The sequence below is a fragment of the Rhinatrema bivittatum genome, chromosome 1, assembly GCF_901001135.1.
Source record: "Rhinatrema bivittatum chromosome 1, aRhiBiv1.1, whole genome shotgun sequence".
NCBI lineage: Eukaryota > Metazoa > Chordata > Amphibia > Gymnophiona > Rhinatrematidae > Rhinatrema > Rhinatrema bivittatum.
Window position 1 is genome coordinate 627,548,035 of NC_042615.1, and position 18,053 is coordinate 627,566,087.

At 48.7% G+C, this 18,053-nt stretch overlaps 1 protein-coding gene across 10 annotated transcripts in view; it reads left to right on the forward strand.

Moving 5' to 3' along the window:
* Positions 1-18,053, forward strand: part of PJA2 (praja ring finger ubiquitin ligase 2) — a 269,482-nt gene that overhangs the window by 140,054 nt on the left and 111,375 nt on the right. For all 10 annotated transcript variants that reach the window (XM_029572082.1, XM_029572072.1, XM_029572119.1 and 7 more), the window contains one exon: positions 4,899-5,081. In XM_029572082.1, the coding sequence (XP_029427942.1) occupies positions 4,899-5,081 (183 nt within the window). The remainder of the gene's footprint in view (positions 1-4,898; positions 5,082-18,053) is intronic.

Sequence of the window (18,053 nt, forward strand, 5' to 3'; positions counted from 1 at the left end):
TCCAGCTTCAGCGCTGTGAGTCTACATCCAGGACTCTCTCTTCTACCCAGCGCAGCCTACCATCATTGGAGTGTGGGACGGGTCTCCTCTGCCGAGGAACCCATGGACTATTCTACTGGGTTACCTCACTGCTGCCACCCCTGGGCAGTACCACCTAGCTGTATAATAAACATGAATTCTCTGTGCTGTGTGTATAGAGTCTAGCCTAGTACTGCGGTTCCTCACGGGGCACCGTGGGAGTGGCCATCTCCGCAGTACCCAAGAATCCACTCAAACACCTCGAAACCATAACAACAATACAGGAGGACCTTGCAAGACTGGAAGATTGGGCATCCAAATGGCAGATTAAATTTAATGTGGACAAGTGCAAGGTGTTGCATATAGGGAAAAATAACCGTTGCTGTAGTTACACGATGTTAGGTTCCATATTAGGAGCTACCACCCAGAAAAAAGATCTAGGCATCATTGTGGATAATACTTTGAAATCGTCGGCTCAGTGGGCTGCAACACTCAAAAAAGCAAACAGAATGTTAGGAATTATTAGGAAGGGAATGGTTAATAAAATGGAAAATATCATAATGCCTCTGTATTGCTCCATGGTGAGACTGCACCTTGAATACTGTGTACAATTCTGGTCGCCGCATCTCAAAAAATATATTATTGCGATGGAGAAGGTACAGAGAAGGGTGACCAAAATGATAAAGGGGATGGAACAGCTCCCCTCTGAGGAAAGGCTGAAGAGGTTAGGGCTGTTCAGCTTGGAGAAGAGATGGCTGAGGGGGGATATGATAGAGGTCTTGAACGAGTAGATGTGAATCGGTTATTTACACTTTCGGATAATAGAAGGACTAGGGGGCATTCCATGAAGTTAGCAAGTAGCACATTTAAGACTAATCGGAGAAAATTCTTTTTCACTCAACACACAATAAAGCTCTGGAATTTGTTACCAGAGGATGTGGTTAGTGCATTTAGTATATCTGGTTTCAAAAAAGGATTGGATAAGTTCTTGGAGGAGAAGGCCATTAACTGCCATTAATCAAGTTGACTCAGGGAATAGACACTGCTTTTAATCGCATCAGTAGCATGGAATCTTCTTGGTGTTTGGGTACTTGCCAGGTTCTTGTGGCCTGGTTTGGCCTCTGTTGGAAACAGGATGCTGGGCTTGATGGACCCTTGGTCTGACCCAACATGGCAATTTCTTATGAGCTTCCATTTAGTTTGACATTTTCCCATTTCTATTTTGTGATACTTGTCTATAACAAACCGGTCCTCTATACTGGGACAACACTAATATTTTTACTTATGCTCTTTGAGTTTTTTTGTTTAAAATATTTTATTGTAGCAAATGATAAATACCATTTTGTCTATTCATGCATACTGTTAACATGTTCAGAATACAATTCTTCAGTTCATCCAAACATTTTCTGAATAAATGACCACTATGAATGGTTGAATAGACACCTTTTGAAATGTGTATACAATAGCACTGTTGCTGAGATTTTACACATCAGTTTTTATAAACATTGAGTTCATATTTCTTCGGCAGAGTCCCTCAGTCTCTCCTCCCACCCCCGACGGAGCCGTGTGTGTCACAGTGTTCAGCTTTGTTCTTTTCTCACAGTTTTTGTAAGTGATTGTTTTCTAGAGCTGCAGGTGTTTTCTTTCCTTTACCTTATGGTAGTTTTATTTCTATTCCTTAAAAAAAGAAAAATAAATACCGCACCAGCAGTTTAATATCTGTGTCCTTACCTTGCTCTATCTGTTTTTGTACCTTGGTCAGGTGCCTGCAGGACTGACTGAATGCAGACTGTAGGTGACCTGTGCAGTCCGCTGACCCTGGGGACTTGCCTGAGTTCTAACTGGACAGGAGTTCCATGTTGTTTCCCCGATCGATCAGCATCGAAGGAGGTTCAGACATTGCAGTGATCGAGGACCACATTGTTCCTCTGGGGGGAAGAGCTCATCCTCCCCATATTCAAATGAACTAGCCTCCATGGGCAGAGGCCCTGGACGACTTAGCCTCCCCTCCTGCTTGCCAGTGATGGCAGTGTAGTCTGCTTGTGAGAGAGGGTGAGTAGAGCCTGGGCAAGCAGGTTTGTTGCTGCACCTTCGGTGCCATGCCCAGTAACAGTGCCCCGTGCACATCTGTGACCAGTGCATCGTTGATCTGATGCATCGATGTTACGATTGCGCTGGGGACCATGACTCCCATTGAGAGCCATGGTCACCCTTAATGCCGTCGAGGTGCCGGGGCACCCTCGATGCCATCGGGTTTAGTGACTGACCTCGATGCCATAAGGGATTTCTGTGCCGTAGGCATCTGTGGATGTGAATTCTTGATGCACTGGAGTCATCGAGTGCCTTGGGTCTCAAGGTGGCAGAGTAGTGGCACCAACCTTTAGTGCATCGATGCCTCTGTCCTATCCATGCCCTCGATCCCATCAAGGCACATGAGTGGCCACCCCCGATGCCATTGAGGTATATGGCCTCGATGCTGCGGCAGCCCTTGATGCCTTCAAGGGCTGTTGAGGTCTGAAGATGCCTGTGGTACCAGGGATGGCGCTACATACCAACGAACTGATGAAGATTTGGTCATCATCGAAGCCTTGGGTGCAACGTCATTTGGTGCCCTTGATGTGATCCATTGGTGAGCATGAAAGGGCTATCTGTCCTATGGGCACCATCACCATTGTGGGCACCAGTGGTCGCCATCAGATGCTGTAGGACACGACCGCAAAGCATCATGGGCATTGTCAGTCGCCATGGACTTCACTGCTGTCGTTCCATGTGGGAAACAGGTGAGCCATTCCCTATGCACTTAAAGTGCTTTGTCCAGCCTCTTGGAGCGTTATCAGTTACTGGAGGGGGCGAAGCCATAGAACGCCACCCACCACCATGCCAAACCCAGAGCCCCATTGGTACTAGCGATGTACTGTGAGTTACTGTGACAGTGGAGCACAGCATGTACGGTCAGGTACAAAAAAAGCATCTACTTCAAGAGCCTCAGGCGATAGCAGGCGGCATTCTCCCTGTCTATGCAGTTTTCAGCCATGCCATGGTTCTGCCTTCGCTGCATCAATTCTGCACCACAAAGTGCTGGGGAGCACTGGCAAGGAAGATGCCATCACACACTCTGTGATTTGCCTTTTGGCAGCACGCAGCCACAGACTCTAGCAAGTGGTGTTCGGTCCTTGCAGTGCCATGGAATTCTACCCACAAGCATGATGAGTTGGGTTATAAATGTGCTGCCATCCATAGGATGGGATACCACTGTATGAGTACTGGTCAGCATGCTTTTACAGCGGAGAGGGCTGTATTCTCCAGTGGCCCTCTACAGGGCTGACCTAGGATGGCATTCCTGGTCGAACCCTAAGGGCAGTAGACATCAGGAGCTTAGTGTCAGGAGTTTTTTCCTTCCTTAGAAGAGAAATATGTCATTTGATCCCCCTTCTGTGTCAAAAATCTCCTATGTGGGGAAGCCCCTGAGGCTCCATCCCTGGCAGATTTATCACTGAACCGGAGCCTTGATTTTTTGAATTGGTGCATCTCCTTGTAGGCCAAGGCTGAGGGATGGGAGGCAGCGGTCATCTGACCATTTTTGCTGAGGCCCCGATTCCCGTTGCTTTTCTGTCCCTTCAGGAAGGGGAGATTTGACTGGGCACCAGGGCAACTCTTATGGGTTCCCCTCTGGACGCCTGGTTGACCACCCTTGCAAGGGGTGTCCCTCATTCTCCATTTCCCAGAGAAGACATGTCGTGGCTTTTGACTGGCAGTTGCTCTCGGTTCCTTGTGGGATCCAAGATCCAGTCGAGTGATAGTGCTCTCCTTAGGTTGTCTTAAGGCACAGCAGGTCTATTTTGTGAGAGAGCCTTTCCAAAGGAGCTCCCCAGTGAACATTAGGGGTTTCTCCCATCCGGGAGTCACTTTTGATACCTGCTGAGCTCAAAGGGTGGGTTTTTTTTTGTTTGTTTTTTTTTTATAAGGACCACTATTGCCAGTCATTCTCACCTGCAGGATAGTGAGGACGGTTTGGGAAAACGGACTCTCTGAGCATCAGTTTTCTCGCACTACCAGTATAGACATGCACAAGATACTCGATCTGGACACTGTATTTTGTGTGTGTATTGGGTGTCCAGAATTTTTTTTTCCAAAACTTTTTTTTCTAAACTAATTTGCTTTATTTGATTCCTTGTACTTACTATCATTATCATACTATTAGAGGGAATCACAGAAAGCAGGATTTTTCTTTTTTTTTTAATGCACCCTTGAGTGTGGCATTCTTTTACATCAGCCCCGGACTGGAGTAAAATTTGCTGTGTTGCAATGGGCACATTGGCCCCACAGGAAACTTTTTGCATCGCGGGAATTAGCTGATAGCCTCATCTACATGGGATTTAAATGTGATGAGTACTATTAGCTACTTGGTGATTTGGATTGCTAATCCCCCGTATTGCATCAAGGGTTATACACACGTGTCTAAAATGTGTGTCCAATTGCGTGTTAAACCATGTGCTAGCCGCTGCACAAGGTATTGCATCAACCCCTTTGAGATCAAAGTTCTATGCCGGGCTCCATCTGATGATGTCACCCATGTGTGAGAACTAACATCCTGCTGTCCTCTGAGATCACCAGTTACAGGTAAGCCACTCTGCTTTATTAACTGAGAAAAGGTTAGGGAAGATAAGTCGTTGCTTGATAAAGAAGAGTGAGTCCTAACGTGGTTAGAAGCCTAAATTACTGCTTCTAAATTTCAAACTTGTGCTACCTAATTTTTCTGTGTACTATTATATGCCCAGTACATCCTGTGAACGTTTCTTTAGGAATACAAGTTTTCCAAAAGCTTATTATGTCATGATGTTTTCCCTACAGTGAGCGTTAATTTAATTTATTCTACCCAGTTCTGAACGCAGTGATGGTGAATGGTCAGCCTCCTTGCCTTCATATACAGCTGCTGAGAAAGATCATTCTTCCAGTGATGAGAGCTGGGAGACACTTCCAGGGAAAGAAGAGAGAGAGCCTGAACTTCAGAGCAACAGCAGTAGCCTAGAGGAAGAGAATTCAGACTTCAGTTTCCAAATAGGGTATGTATCCTTGCCAGTGATGTTCGTTATTGCACTGCATGCTCTTAGATTTTCTGCTTATTCTCTGCAGTCTAAAATGTATGTATATAATGTTTTCCTGTAAACAGCATATATGTTGTTGTGTAGGAACAGATTAAGGTTGTTTTAGAACATTAACCAGCATCCATTTAGAAATCCTGTTCAATAAAGTAGCACAGTAGATGATGGCAGATGAAAATCAGATTGGCCCATCCAGTCTGCCCAGTTGAGATTCCTCATTCTAGATAAACAAACATGCATTTCTATATGCAACCCAACACTAACTCCTCTCCCTTGCAACTTATGCCTTTTTACTTGATCTCAATCTTTTTTCCACAACCACCCTCCATATTCATTCCACGTATGTTCAAAATCAGCTAAAAGTGCTGGTGCTGATACTAAAAAACTAAATAAAAAAAAGCAAGCACTAGGATCCAAGATGGCGACATGGTGAGACGTGTGAGAGCATCTCTCTGCCTTTTCTGCTTATCTGATTTCTCATGCCGCATTCAGCCCGCAAGAGAAGGCCGAGGGAACGCTTAGCTTTGGAGCTACTCTCGACCTGACCAATTGTGGGCCCAATGGACGCTCACATCCAACGTGGAGAAGCAGTTCCGGGTGAGAGTTCACTGGCTGTGGCTCGGGGGGAAGAGAAGCCCGATTCAAGCCTTGAACTTGCAACATCTTTTTCCCCGGAGGAAAGATCTCCTCCTACAAATCCGACTTTGAGACGCACCAGTCAGCTGCGGGGGGAAACAGAGGCACTGGAACAGAGTGCTCTGAGTAAATCTCTGTCTGAGCCCGGGCTGCTGGGAGATTGTCTCGCTGCAATTCCACTCTGACCCGGATGTAGGAGAACAAGCAGATGGAGAGGAACAGCCAACGCGGGAGAGAAACATGCCGGAGCTACCCGAGGAAATCTGAGTTTTCTGGACAATATCCGAAGTTGGTAAGACCTCAAACCTTTTTCCTCGAATCTTTATGGGATGCTATTCAAGTAATTAATATAAGTATCTTAAAACAAATGTTAAATAATCTTAAGGAAGTTAAACAACTCGATAATCGATTGAAAGAAACTGGTGGCAAATGAGAAAAAAACTACAATCTTTGGAAATTAAAACTGAAAGCACTTTAAAAATCCAGAATGATCTAATAAAAGAAAATCAGTTTTTGCATTTAAAGATTGAACGCCTAGATAATCAAAGTTGGGCAAAGAACTCAAGGTACCTAAACTTTCCCAAGCTATCATATTTGGCACCTAAGGAAATATGGAGAAAGGTATATGGTAGAAATTTTGAAAATCACTGAAGAAACACTACCAATTATCTGCAAAGCTTACTTTATTCCACCTAAGAAGAAAGAACAAATGGATGTTAAGGACTCTCAAGTTCTTATTCCTAGGGAACCTTTCAAGTCAGAGGAAAATTTAGCAACACCATCAACTTTAATAGTGACTTTTTTGTTGTAAACGGACAGGGAATGGGTCTTTAAAAAGTATTTTGCACATAGGTCTGAATTGTTTTTGAAGCACAGAGTTCAAATTTTCCCGGATCTCTCGAAGCAAACGATAAGGAGACAACAATTCATTATGTTAAAGCAACAAGTGGTAGAAATTGGATGTTTATTTTCCCTAAAACATCCTTGTAAATGCTTGAGTAAGCACCATGGTGTTTCATAGTTATTTTACCAACCATCTCAATTGATGCATTTTTTTTTATCAGATAGAAATGCTATTAGTTCCTCACCTGCTGATTAGCTTAGTAACTCCTTAAAATGCTAGTATAGATTCTTCCATATAAATGATGTTATCCACAAGCCATGATATTGTTTAATTTCATTTCTTTGAGGTAGTGATAATTTTGGATCATATTAGTGGGCTTCACTTGTGCATTATAACTGTATATTTTGTTAAATAAATTGAGGATTTATTTTCTTGAAATGTAAGGTAACTGATTGTATATAAGTTTTCACATTTTACTCTTCAATAAAGGATCGCAATTTGGACATATTGGCTTCTAATTCTTCTTTTGTTGCCCCAACAGCTTTGTTAGACAGCCTTCCTTGTTGCTTTCTCAACCCAAAGTTATACAAAATGCATGTTTCTTTTCAAATAAGTACTTGAAATTTATGTAAAATCAATAAATAGAAAAAAAAAAGAAGAAAGCAAGCACATAAATTGTCCCTAAATGTTTTTCAAGCAGACTTAAGGGACTAGGTTTCAGCTGAAAATGTGCATAAATGTAGGCCCTAAAAGCTATAACACTAAATTTAAAGCTGCTATTCATCTGCCTAGATTTAGGTTCTTAAATTATGTTCCTAGTTCTGAACATCTGTGCTAAGCTCCTAGCTATGGCTCCCCACCCTAACTCTGTCCTTGTAGCTACTCACTTTTTAGGGACCTAAATTTAGGGTCCTAGTAAATTTTCAGGAGGGCCAATTTAGGTCCCTAACACCAAAAGTTAGAAGCCTAAACCCTTAGAAAATTTCCCTTCTGTTTTTTATCACCTAAACTAGTTGATGGTATCAAACCTTCTCATCTTACTAGACCAATTCTTAGGAATTGGTATGGAGGCCCAGATTAGTTTATGGTCTGACACACATTTTGCATTGGGATCAAGCATTATATTTGAAGAATGAATGCCCATGCTTGTGGGTGGAAATCTTAAAGGTGAATTTTAAAAGCCTGGCGCACTTCAAAATCGAGTGATACACAAATATGATGGGATAGCACATGCCAAGTGGATTTTAAAAGCTTCCCGTACACACGAATATCTCCCGCTGCATGCACAAATGAAAGTTCCAAAAATGGGGCAGGGCATGGGCATTCCTGGGCATTCCTGGATTTCAACTTCAAATTAGTGCATACATATTTAAACGCACAGGTGCGTGCTGGGGTCACCTGCTGCATAATTTTACTTCTGCTATGGAGGACGTGTAAGTAATAAAATAAAGATGAATAGATTGGTGGGGTTTTAAGGGTCGGGGCTAACAGGAGAGAAGGGGGGGTTTGGAAGTCCTATCCCTTATCTGGGCAAACTGCGAACGAACTGAAAAAACTGGCAATGGTGTCAGTGCACATGTGTATTAAAATCCCCCTCTTATGCGGTAGAAGTGGTATTTGTGTTCATAGAGACACACCCACTTAAAATTGTGTGCACACGGTTAGCCTATTTTATAATATGCACACATATTGACACGTATGTTATGAAATGGCCATGTTCCTGGGTGCGGGCCAATGAATGCATGCACACATGCACCCATATGCCTGTTTAAAAGTTACTATTTTAATTATTTGGGTAAGACTAAAGTCAACCATATTGTGTTGGAAGTTTTCAGCATAGCCTTTAGGTGGGCTTCTGCATTGTAATTAGTCTCCTAGAGCCAAGAGGTGGTGAGTGATAATAGCAATGTCACATAAGAATTCAGATAATTTGTTAGCAATCATAACGATTCTCAGGGGAGGGGGTGATAGATGAGTACAAGTTTTGGGCCTTCATTGCCTTGAAATTTAATTTGCCTATTTGTTTAGAGTTAATGTAATCAAGGGTCACTGTGTCTTTGAAGATAATCGCCACTCTTCCTTTGCCCGAGACAGGGTGTATAGTGGATTAGGTACCCAGGTAGGCATAGTTGAATGAAGTGAGAGTGTCACTCTCTCCTATCCCAAACTCAGTAAGGCATAGCATATGGAAATTGAATTCTATATGAGGTCCAATATGTGATGAGAGAGGCTGTTTGAGAATGTAAATTAAGAATGCCCTGTTCCCTGTACATACCAGGATCAGTCCAGACGGTGGGTTATGTCCCCCGTCCAGCAGATGGAGTCAGACAAAAAACTTGAGGAGGGGGAGGTCCTATATAACCTCCCTGCTCCTACCTCAGTATCGTCTGACTCCAGCAGATGTGAGCAGGGGACGTTTTGCCCCCAGCACTTGAGTTTAGGTTTCTAGGCTCTCTGGAGGGATCAATCGAAAAAAAAAAAAAAGTAGAAGGGAACTGAGACTGAAGGAGAGGTCGCAGGAGCAGGCTTCCTTGCTGCCAGGCCGGGGTTGTTTTTTTTTTTCTTCCCCTTCCTCTCTCAGCTTGTTTCTCCCCCCCTTGCTGTCGGCTTCTGGGGTAAGTCTTCCTGTTTTGTTTTTCTTTACAGCTTGTTTCCACGCCGGATCATTAGGGGGTGCACGCTAGTGGGGCTAGCCACTCCCCCCTCCCCCTCGCTTGCTCCCTCGCTCCCAACCAGCGGCCCCGCGACGTTCCAATTCCCGGGGCCGCCAGCCACTGGGAGGTGTGTTTTCCCCGGCGGCTCCTTCTGGTCGGTGGGGGGGGGCCTAGATCCGTGAGCGCGAGGGCCGGCCCAGAGGACACGCGCAGCTTGGAGCCGCATCTTTTTCCGCCGCATCTTTTTCCGCCGCTACCCCCCCCCCCTCCCCCCCCCACCCCGTTGCTGGGAGATGCCGAGAGCTCCTTGCTCCGCCTGCGGTCGGCAGGGGAGCTGGCTCTCGCGGGAGGGGCTTTGTACTAGCTGCCGGCCGGCCAAAGAGGGCAGCTCGCTCCTGGGGGATGGCGCAGACGCCTGCGGGGAGGACCGCGCGGCGCACAAGCGGCAGGCCCTGGTCCCGCTGAGTGCAGAGACGGCAGCCATCTTGCTTTCAGAGGAGGAAGCCGGCACTTCGGAGCAGAATCCTGGGGACCCGGTCTTGACTAGGCCGGTTATGGAGCAGGGAGCTGCCTCAGGGGGGGAGGGGGCCAGGGGCGGGCCTACCCCCGTTTTCGCTGGAATTTGTGGTGCTGATACATCAGGCTTTCCTGCAGAGCAGGAACTTCCCACCCCCCTTGTTCATGGGGCCCTTTTCCCCCCAAGCTGGCACGCTCGGGCCCCTCCCTCGGGGAGCGACAGCCACAAGGCAGCGCCCAGCCATCCTCCCTGATGCCGGGGCCCCCCCAGGGGGGAGACCCTTCCCTGGCGGGGGATGATTCCACCCTGGCGTCCCAGGTGGAGGGCGATGATCCAAGGGTTCTCCGCGTTTTTCAAGCAGCGGAGTTGGATGACCTTATCCCCTACATCTTACAGGAGATGGACATCGATTTTCCCCCCCCCCCCCCCCCCCGGAGTCCGTGGGAGAGGACCCCGGGTCGAAGAAGGGAGACCCGCTTCTGGCAGGGCTCAAGCCTCGTTCCAAGGCTTTCCCAACGCATCCCACCTTCTTACAGTTGATTTCCCGGGAGTGGGATACGCCGGAGGCCTCGCTCCGGGTCGGCAGGGAGATGGAGAAACTCTACCCCCTCCCGGAAGACTTTCTCGAGCTACTAAAAGTACCGGCCATGGATTCCGCCGTCTCGGCTGTCGCAAAGAGTACCACGATCCCAGTTACGGGCGGCACCGCGTTAAGGGATCTCCAGGACAGAAAGCTCGAGGTATACCTCAAGAGAGTCTTCGAGGTCTCAGCGCTGGGAATTCGAGCGGCCATCTGTAGCTCCCTGGCGCAGCGAGCGGGCCTTCGTTGGATACAGCAGCTCCTCACCTCCCAGACCCTGCCGCCCGCAGAGGCCCTGTAGGCGGATTGGCTTGAGGCGGTTATGGTATACAGGGCGGACGCTTTATACGACCTCCTCCGGGTCTTGTCGCGCTCCATGGTAGCGGCAGTTTCGGCCGTCGTCTCCTGTGGCTCGCAATTGGTCAGCAGATGCCTCATCTAAAGCTCGTCTAGGGTCGCTTCCTTTTAAGGGCAAATTCCTCTTCGGAGAAGGCCTGGACCAAATCATCAAGTCTCTCAATGAGAATGTGGTACATAAGCTACCGGAGGATAGGCCTCGCGCATCGAGGCCCTTGGGGCCATCCGCAAGGAATAGATACCGGAATCAGCGCCAGGCACGTACGGCGAGACAGCAACAGCAGCCTCCCCGGGGCCCGTCCTTTCGCTCACAGCACTGGAACCGGCCCTTTCGGGGGCGCAGGCCAGGCAGGGAGGGCCGAGGCTCGGGTCCTTCCTCGAAGACATCCCAATGACGCCAGGCTGGCCCACGATCTGACCCCACGGATAGGGGGCCGGATTGCTCTATTCTACAAAGAGTGGCTCCGTATCACGACGGATCAGTGGATCCTGGATACTCTAAAGCACGGCTACGTGTTGGATTTTGCCCGAATGCCCAGGGACAGGTTCCTGTTTTCTCCTTGCGGGTCCCTTCTCAAGAGAAGGGCCGTCTGCCAAACACTCGAACGCCTTGGGGCGTTGGGGGCAATAACTCCAGTCCCCGCCTCCGAACTGGGCAGAGGTCACTACTCCATCTACTTCGTGGTGCCAAAGAAGGAGGGCACCTTCCGTCCCATACTGGATCTCAAGACGGTAAACGGGTCCCTCCGGAGTCCCTCCGGGTCCCTCCGGTAAACAGGAAACCCTCCGGTCTGTGCTGGCCGCGGTCCACCCGGGGGAATTCCTCGCCTCATTGGACCTCACGGAAGCGTACCTCCACATCCCGATTCATCGGGATTACCAACGCTATCTTCGCTTCAAGGTCCTGGGGCAGCATTTTCAGTTCTGAGCCCTCCCCTTCGGTTTGGCGACGGCTCCACGTGTGTTTACCAAGGTTATGATAGTGGTGGCAGCGGATCTTCGCAGGGAAGGGATGCTGGTACACCCGTATCTGGACGACTGGCTCATCCGAGCAAAATCACTGCCCCAGGCCCCCTCCGGGCAGTGGACCGGGTAGTACAACGCTTGCGGGCCCTGGGATGGATAATCAACTTTGGCAAGAGCAACCTTACGCCATCCCAGTCGCTGTATCTTTTGGGCACACACTTCGATACAAAAGTGGGCAAGGCGTTCCTTCGCCCAGAGCGAGCCCAGGCACTACGACGGCAGCTGCGTTGCTTCGCATCACTCCCAGGACCCACAGCATGGGATTACTTGCAAGTCCTGGGAACCATGGCTTCCACGATCAACCTGGTCCCATGGGCCTTTGCGCACCTCCGGCCTCTCCAGTGGTCTCTGTTGTCCCGGTGGAACCCGGCGTCCCGGGACTTCCAGGCAGTACTCCCAATCCCGGCGCTGGCTCGCCTCAGCTGGTGGTTGGCTCCTCACCACCTGGCTCGGGGTGTTTCGCTGGAGGTACCGGAGTGGATAGTGGTTACCACAGATGCCAGCCTGTCGGGCTGGGGGGGGCGGTGTGTGGATCCAGCTCCATACAAGGCCGTTGGTCGGCGGCTCAGGTGCAGTGGCCATCAACCGCTTGGAGACCAGAGCGGTCCGTTTAGCCCTGCAGGGTTTCCTTCATCAGGTTCACCATCGGGTGGTCCGGATACTCTCGGACAACGCGACCACGGTATCCTACATCAACCACCAGGGGGGTACGAGGAGCCGACACATCGCATGGGAGGCAGGCAAGTTAATGCAGTGGGCGGAGACCCACTTGCTCCGCTTGACGGCCTTGCACATTGCAGGCGGGGACAACGTACAAGCAGACTTTCTCAGCCGACAGCGCCTCGACCCGGGAGAGTGGGAACTCTCCGAGGAGGCAATGACTCTGATCGTAAACCACTTGGGGGACTCCTCACATGGATCTCATGGCCACAGCGGCAAATGCGAAGGCGCCCCGCTTCTTCAGCCGGAGAAGGGACCACGGCGCGGAAGGAGTCAACGCCCTGGTCCTCCCATGGCCCAGCCGGGTCCTCTTGTATGTTTTTCCTCCGTGGCCCCTAGTGGGAAAGGTGATCCGGAGGATCGAGTCGCATCAGGGCCCGGTAATTCTGGTGGCGCCTGAGTGGCCCAGGCGCCCGTGGTTCGGGGACCTACTCAACCTGGTGGTGGAGGGTCCGGTTCGCCTCGGGCATCTTCCGCGTCTTCTTTGGCAGGGCCCCATATTTTTCGAGGAGGCAGATCGCTTCTGTCTTGCGGCTTGGCTTTTGAGAGGCGTAAGCTGAGACGTTGAGATTACCCGGAGCCGGTTATTTCGACCCTCTTGCGGGCTCGCAAGACGTCCACCTCTGTTACGTATGTAAGGGTTTGGAAAGTTTTTGAGAACTGGTGCGATTCCCGCTCCATCCAACCGGCGCGCGCCTCGGTGGCGCAGATACTTTCGTTCCTTCAGGGCGGTCTGGAGCTGGGGCTTGCGTATAACTCTATCAGGGTGCAGGTGGCGGCCTTAGGGGCTCTACTACACGATGGGGACGATTCGAGGCTTTCCTCCCATCCGGATATTATACTATTTCTCAAGGGGGCGCAGCAGGCAAAACCGCCATCTAGGCCCCCTTGTCCGTCCTGGAGCCTCAACCTGGTCCTCCGGGCCCTCGGGGGCCCCACCCTTCGAGCCCCTCCGAGGGGCCACCCTCAAGGACCTCCCCTTCAAGACTATTTTTCTGGTAGCAATCAGCTCGGTGCGCCGCGTCTCGGAGCTCCAAGCATTGTCATGCCAGGAGCCATACTTACGCTTTACGGAGGAGGGGGTCTCCTTACGCACGGTGCCCTCCTTCTTACCTAAGGTAGTCTCGGCTTTTCATCTTGACCAGACGGTCGAGCTACCTTCATTTTCCTCTTCTGACTCCAGAGATCTTCGCAAGCTCGATGTTCGACGCTGTCTGATGCAATACCTGGCAACCACCAGTGACTTTCGGCTCTCGGATCATTTGTTTGTCCTCTGGTTGGGTCCTAGGAGGGGTCGCATGGCTTCCAAGGTAACCATAGCACGTTGGCTGAAGGGAGCAATTGCGTCCACCTCTATATTGGAGCCGGTCGACTTCCGCCATTGGGAGTCAAGGCGCACTCCCTCTGTTCACAGGCTACTTCATGGGCAGAGGGTACATCTGTTTCCCTGCAGGAGATCTGCAGGGCAGCCACCTGGAAGTCGCCCCATACGTTCCTGAAGCACTACCGCCTGGATGTTCGGGCCCCTTCCCAGTGTTCCTTTGGGGATAGTGTCATTCGAGCAGGGCTGTCTTCGGCCCACCCATAGGAGGGAAGCTTTGGTACATCCCACCGTCTGGACTGATCCTGGTACGTACAGGGAAAGGTAAATTATTCCTCACCTGCTAATTTTCGTTCCTGTAGTACCAAGGATCAGTCCAGACGACCCGCCCTGTACACCGAAGTGGGGGGCTGTTCGGGGGGCCGCCTCTGCTCGTCTGTACTCTCGGATCCTCCGGTGCTCCTCCGGGGGATTCAGGGCTGTTCTGGGTTCCCCAGTCCTGTTGGCAAACCCTCCTGGGGGGGGGGGGGGGCATTGCTGCGGGGACCCCCCTATCTATTGTGTTCTGCCTCTATGTTAAGGATGATTGATCCCTCCGCCTCTTTCTCCTCTTCGCTTTGCTAGGCTAGTTACTGCGGTCTGAGGTAGGGGCAGGGAGGTTATATAGGACCTCCCCCTCCTCGAGTTTTTTGTCTGACTCCATCTGCTGGACGGGGGACATAACCCACCGTCTGGACTGATCCTTGGTACTACAGGAACAAAAATTAGCAGGTGAGGAATAATTTTCCTTTATAGCGCAGGGGGAGAAAATGTGTTTACCTTGGGTGGAAGTCATGGGTTATAGCGGGATAGTGTGAAGGTGCTTATATGGGTTGATTTGGATAGTTGAGGATATCTTCTACCCCAAATCACTTGTATGGGTAGAGTGGAAATACATCGTAATGGTAAATTTCTGGTCTGTACTCCTTTTTTTTTTTTGGGTCTGCTTTGTTTTTGTTTCTCTCCCTCCCCCCCACCCCTCCTTTTCCTTTTCCTTCTCCTATCACTCTCTACAGAGGAAGATTAGCTCCTAGTCAGGATAATAAGTGATCATGAGAGAGGAAGGAACAGGAAATCAGAAAATTTGAGTAGTTAACTCTGGACTGAGTGAGATATGATCATTGAGGCTTGATCAAAGGGGGAGTGCATGTGCTATGAATGTGGTACCTCTGACTTATCCACTCATGTTTTCAGGACTTTCAGTGGGGACTCCAAAGCCAATGCGATTAGCTCTATCAAACTTGATCCCACCAAATTTCTGTAAACTCCAGGATGAGAACATCATTACAGTGGTGGATGAATCTAGAAGTTCTGAAGGTGGGTCTTTTGCTATGAGGCTCACCACATTGAGTGACTGTCAATATTTCATCCAATGGGTGGGGACACACACTGGTGCAATGTGAACCCAAGGAGTGTGGTGCTCAGTGGAGAGTCATTTACAAATCAGCCACCTGGAACTATGAGCCATTCGCTATGCTCTGAGATCTTTCTTTTACCTCGACTCAGAAAAGAGAATGTTAATGCAGATGGACAATCAAGCAGCCATGCTCTATATAAACAAGTAAGGAGATACGGGCTCTTACACCCTATGCCAAGAGACTATTCAAATCTATTTGTGGTCCAAACACCACAATGCCCATCTTCAGACAGCCTTCCTTCCAGGAATCCAGAATACTTTAGCAGGCTACCTCAGTAGATGATTAAAACTGCATGCATGGTCCTTGGATCAAAGTATCGCTGTAGCAGACCAGTGATCAACTTGTTCCACTCAGAGGTCAACAAAAAGGTCAAAATGTTCTGCTCCGTGCATCCAACCAGTTATGGATCAAAGCCAACTGCATTGAAAGGTTACAACATAGTCTTTTGGGAGGGGGGGGGGGGGCTTCTGCATGGTAATTAGCCTCCTAGAACCGAGGATGTGAGTGATAATAGCAATGGCACATAGGAATTCAGATACCGTATTTGCCGTCGTATAGGAAGCACTTTTCCCCCCTGAAAATAAGTGAAAAATAAGGAGTGCGTCCTATGCGCCGGTAATCATAATTTACAGTGTGTGTGAGTGGGGGCGGGGGGTGTGACGCGGTGGTGTTGGGGAGCGAGGGTGCCCTGCCCAATTGGTCGGTGCTTGGCAAAAGGGGCTTGCTGAAGCGCGGCTTCTCCAATCAAAATCAGCATGAAAAGCAGAATATAAATCTAAATAAAATAAAAATAAATAGAGCATTCCCTGCCTACATACCGGTACTTAGGAGGGACCATTACAGTAACTTTAATTGGTATGTTTTGGTATGATGTAATTTTCTGAATGTGCTAGCATTCCCCGCACCCTCGCTCCCCTACGCCAGTGCGACACTCCCCCCGCCCCACCGGATGCTGCTAATAATGTTGATTACCAGCTCATAGGATCTGCAGAGTTGCTCCACAAATCGGGCGGGGCATCACTCTCCCCCCCCCCCCCCCACCGGACGCTGTTGATTTTAGTGCCCCAAAGTTAAATTTTTTTCCTTAAAAATATATATAAAAAAGAGGGTGCATCTTAGGCGCCACTGCGTTCTATACGCCAGCAAATACGGTAATTTGAGTTAGAAATCAGAATAATTTTCGGCGGGGGGGGGGGGGGGCAATAGATGATAACTCTGTGCTCTATTCTGTGCTTATCCATGGATTTCTTTCATTGTCAATACTGTCCAGAAGGTCCTTCACAGCCAGGTGAGGATAATCTTCATTGCTCCACCCTGTCCATGGTGATTGTGGTATCTATATCTCATCACTCTTGTCACTCTAATTTCATTGAAGATATCTCCAATTCTCATCACAGAGGAAGGCAGTAGGCTCTGCCATCCCACTCTTCCCTCCAAGGCCCTCAAGGCATGGATGTTGGACATGTAGTAGTTTCTTCCCTGCTTCTTCTGAAGAAGGTGGAGGATGGGCTGTTTTTGGCTAGAAAAGCCCTCAGCCAGAAATCATGCAGTTTAAATGGAAGACGTTCTTGATTCTGTGTAGGAATAAGCGTCTAAATCCCTTCTCTTGTGGCCCGAGGGAGTTGCTTCAATATCTGTTCTTCCTTTTGTCCTCAGGCCTTAGCATCTCTTAAATCAAAGTTCATCTTGGTGCTATTGCAGCATATCACAGACAGGTGGAAGGGGCTCCAATCTCTCTTCACTCTTTGGTATCCAAGTTAATGAAAAAGTTGTGGCATTCCAGACTTTGTCGATAAACCTCCAGTATAGTTCTAACTCAACTCAAGAAACTTCCTTTCAATCTGCTTAAGTTGATGGACTTAAATTTCTCACTTGGAAAGTGTTTCTTGTGACCATCACTTTGGTACAAAGAGTAAGTGAGCTGCAGGTTCTGTTTCATATTCACAATACCTTCAATTTTTTTCTTTCTTGACATTAGTCCACATTAATCAAGCTATTGTGCTGCCTACATTATTTCTAAGACTATAATCACACAAAGGAGAATGAGCTGTTCACTCTTTGGACCATAAGGGAGCCCTGGCGTATTACCTAAAGAGGATGCAACTTCACTGTCAAACTTCTCAACCTTTCGTTTCCTTTGCTCCCAATAGATTGGGAAGGGCAGTTGCCAAACAAACTTTGTCCCATTGGCTAGTGCAGTGTTTCCCAACCACATGGCACACTGGGGAGCCTTCAAATCTGATCAGGCGTGCCACGAAGTCACCAATGCTTGATGCTCAGATCCAGGCCAGCACTTCCACCTCATAGCAACAAGTTTCACCAGCGGTGGCTTTTAAATGGATAGGAAACATTTTTTAGAACATGTGTAATCATATATAACTCCTCTTCCTAGCTGCAGCACGAGTCCTGGAGTGTGGGAATTAATGGGCAGCATGAAGGGCACGGATAGCTATCACCTGCTTTGTACAGCACACTCAGTGCTCCCTCATCTTCCATAACTTTGAGTCTTTCAAGTAAGACAGGAAGACAGTATGCATTAAGCCCTGGATGGGATTAACTCTGAGTGCTGGAAACAGCAGCAGTGAAGAAGCTCTGAGCTACATGTGGCAGCCAAGGTAATTAATTGAGCCAGCTTTTCCCACCCTACAAATGTCTCTTCTGCTTCCCCCTTCTCCCCTTGTTTTAACATTTGGAAGAGAGACTGGTGGGACTTTCAGTGCCTCTCCATGTCTACACTGCCTGTTCAGTGGAAGTTGGTGTGCCACACAACATTTTTGTTAATGTAGGTGTGCCTTGGATGTGAAAAGGTTGGGAAACACTG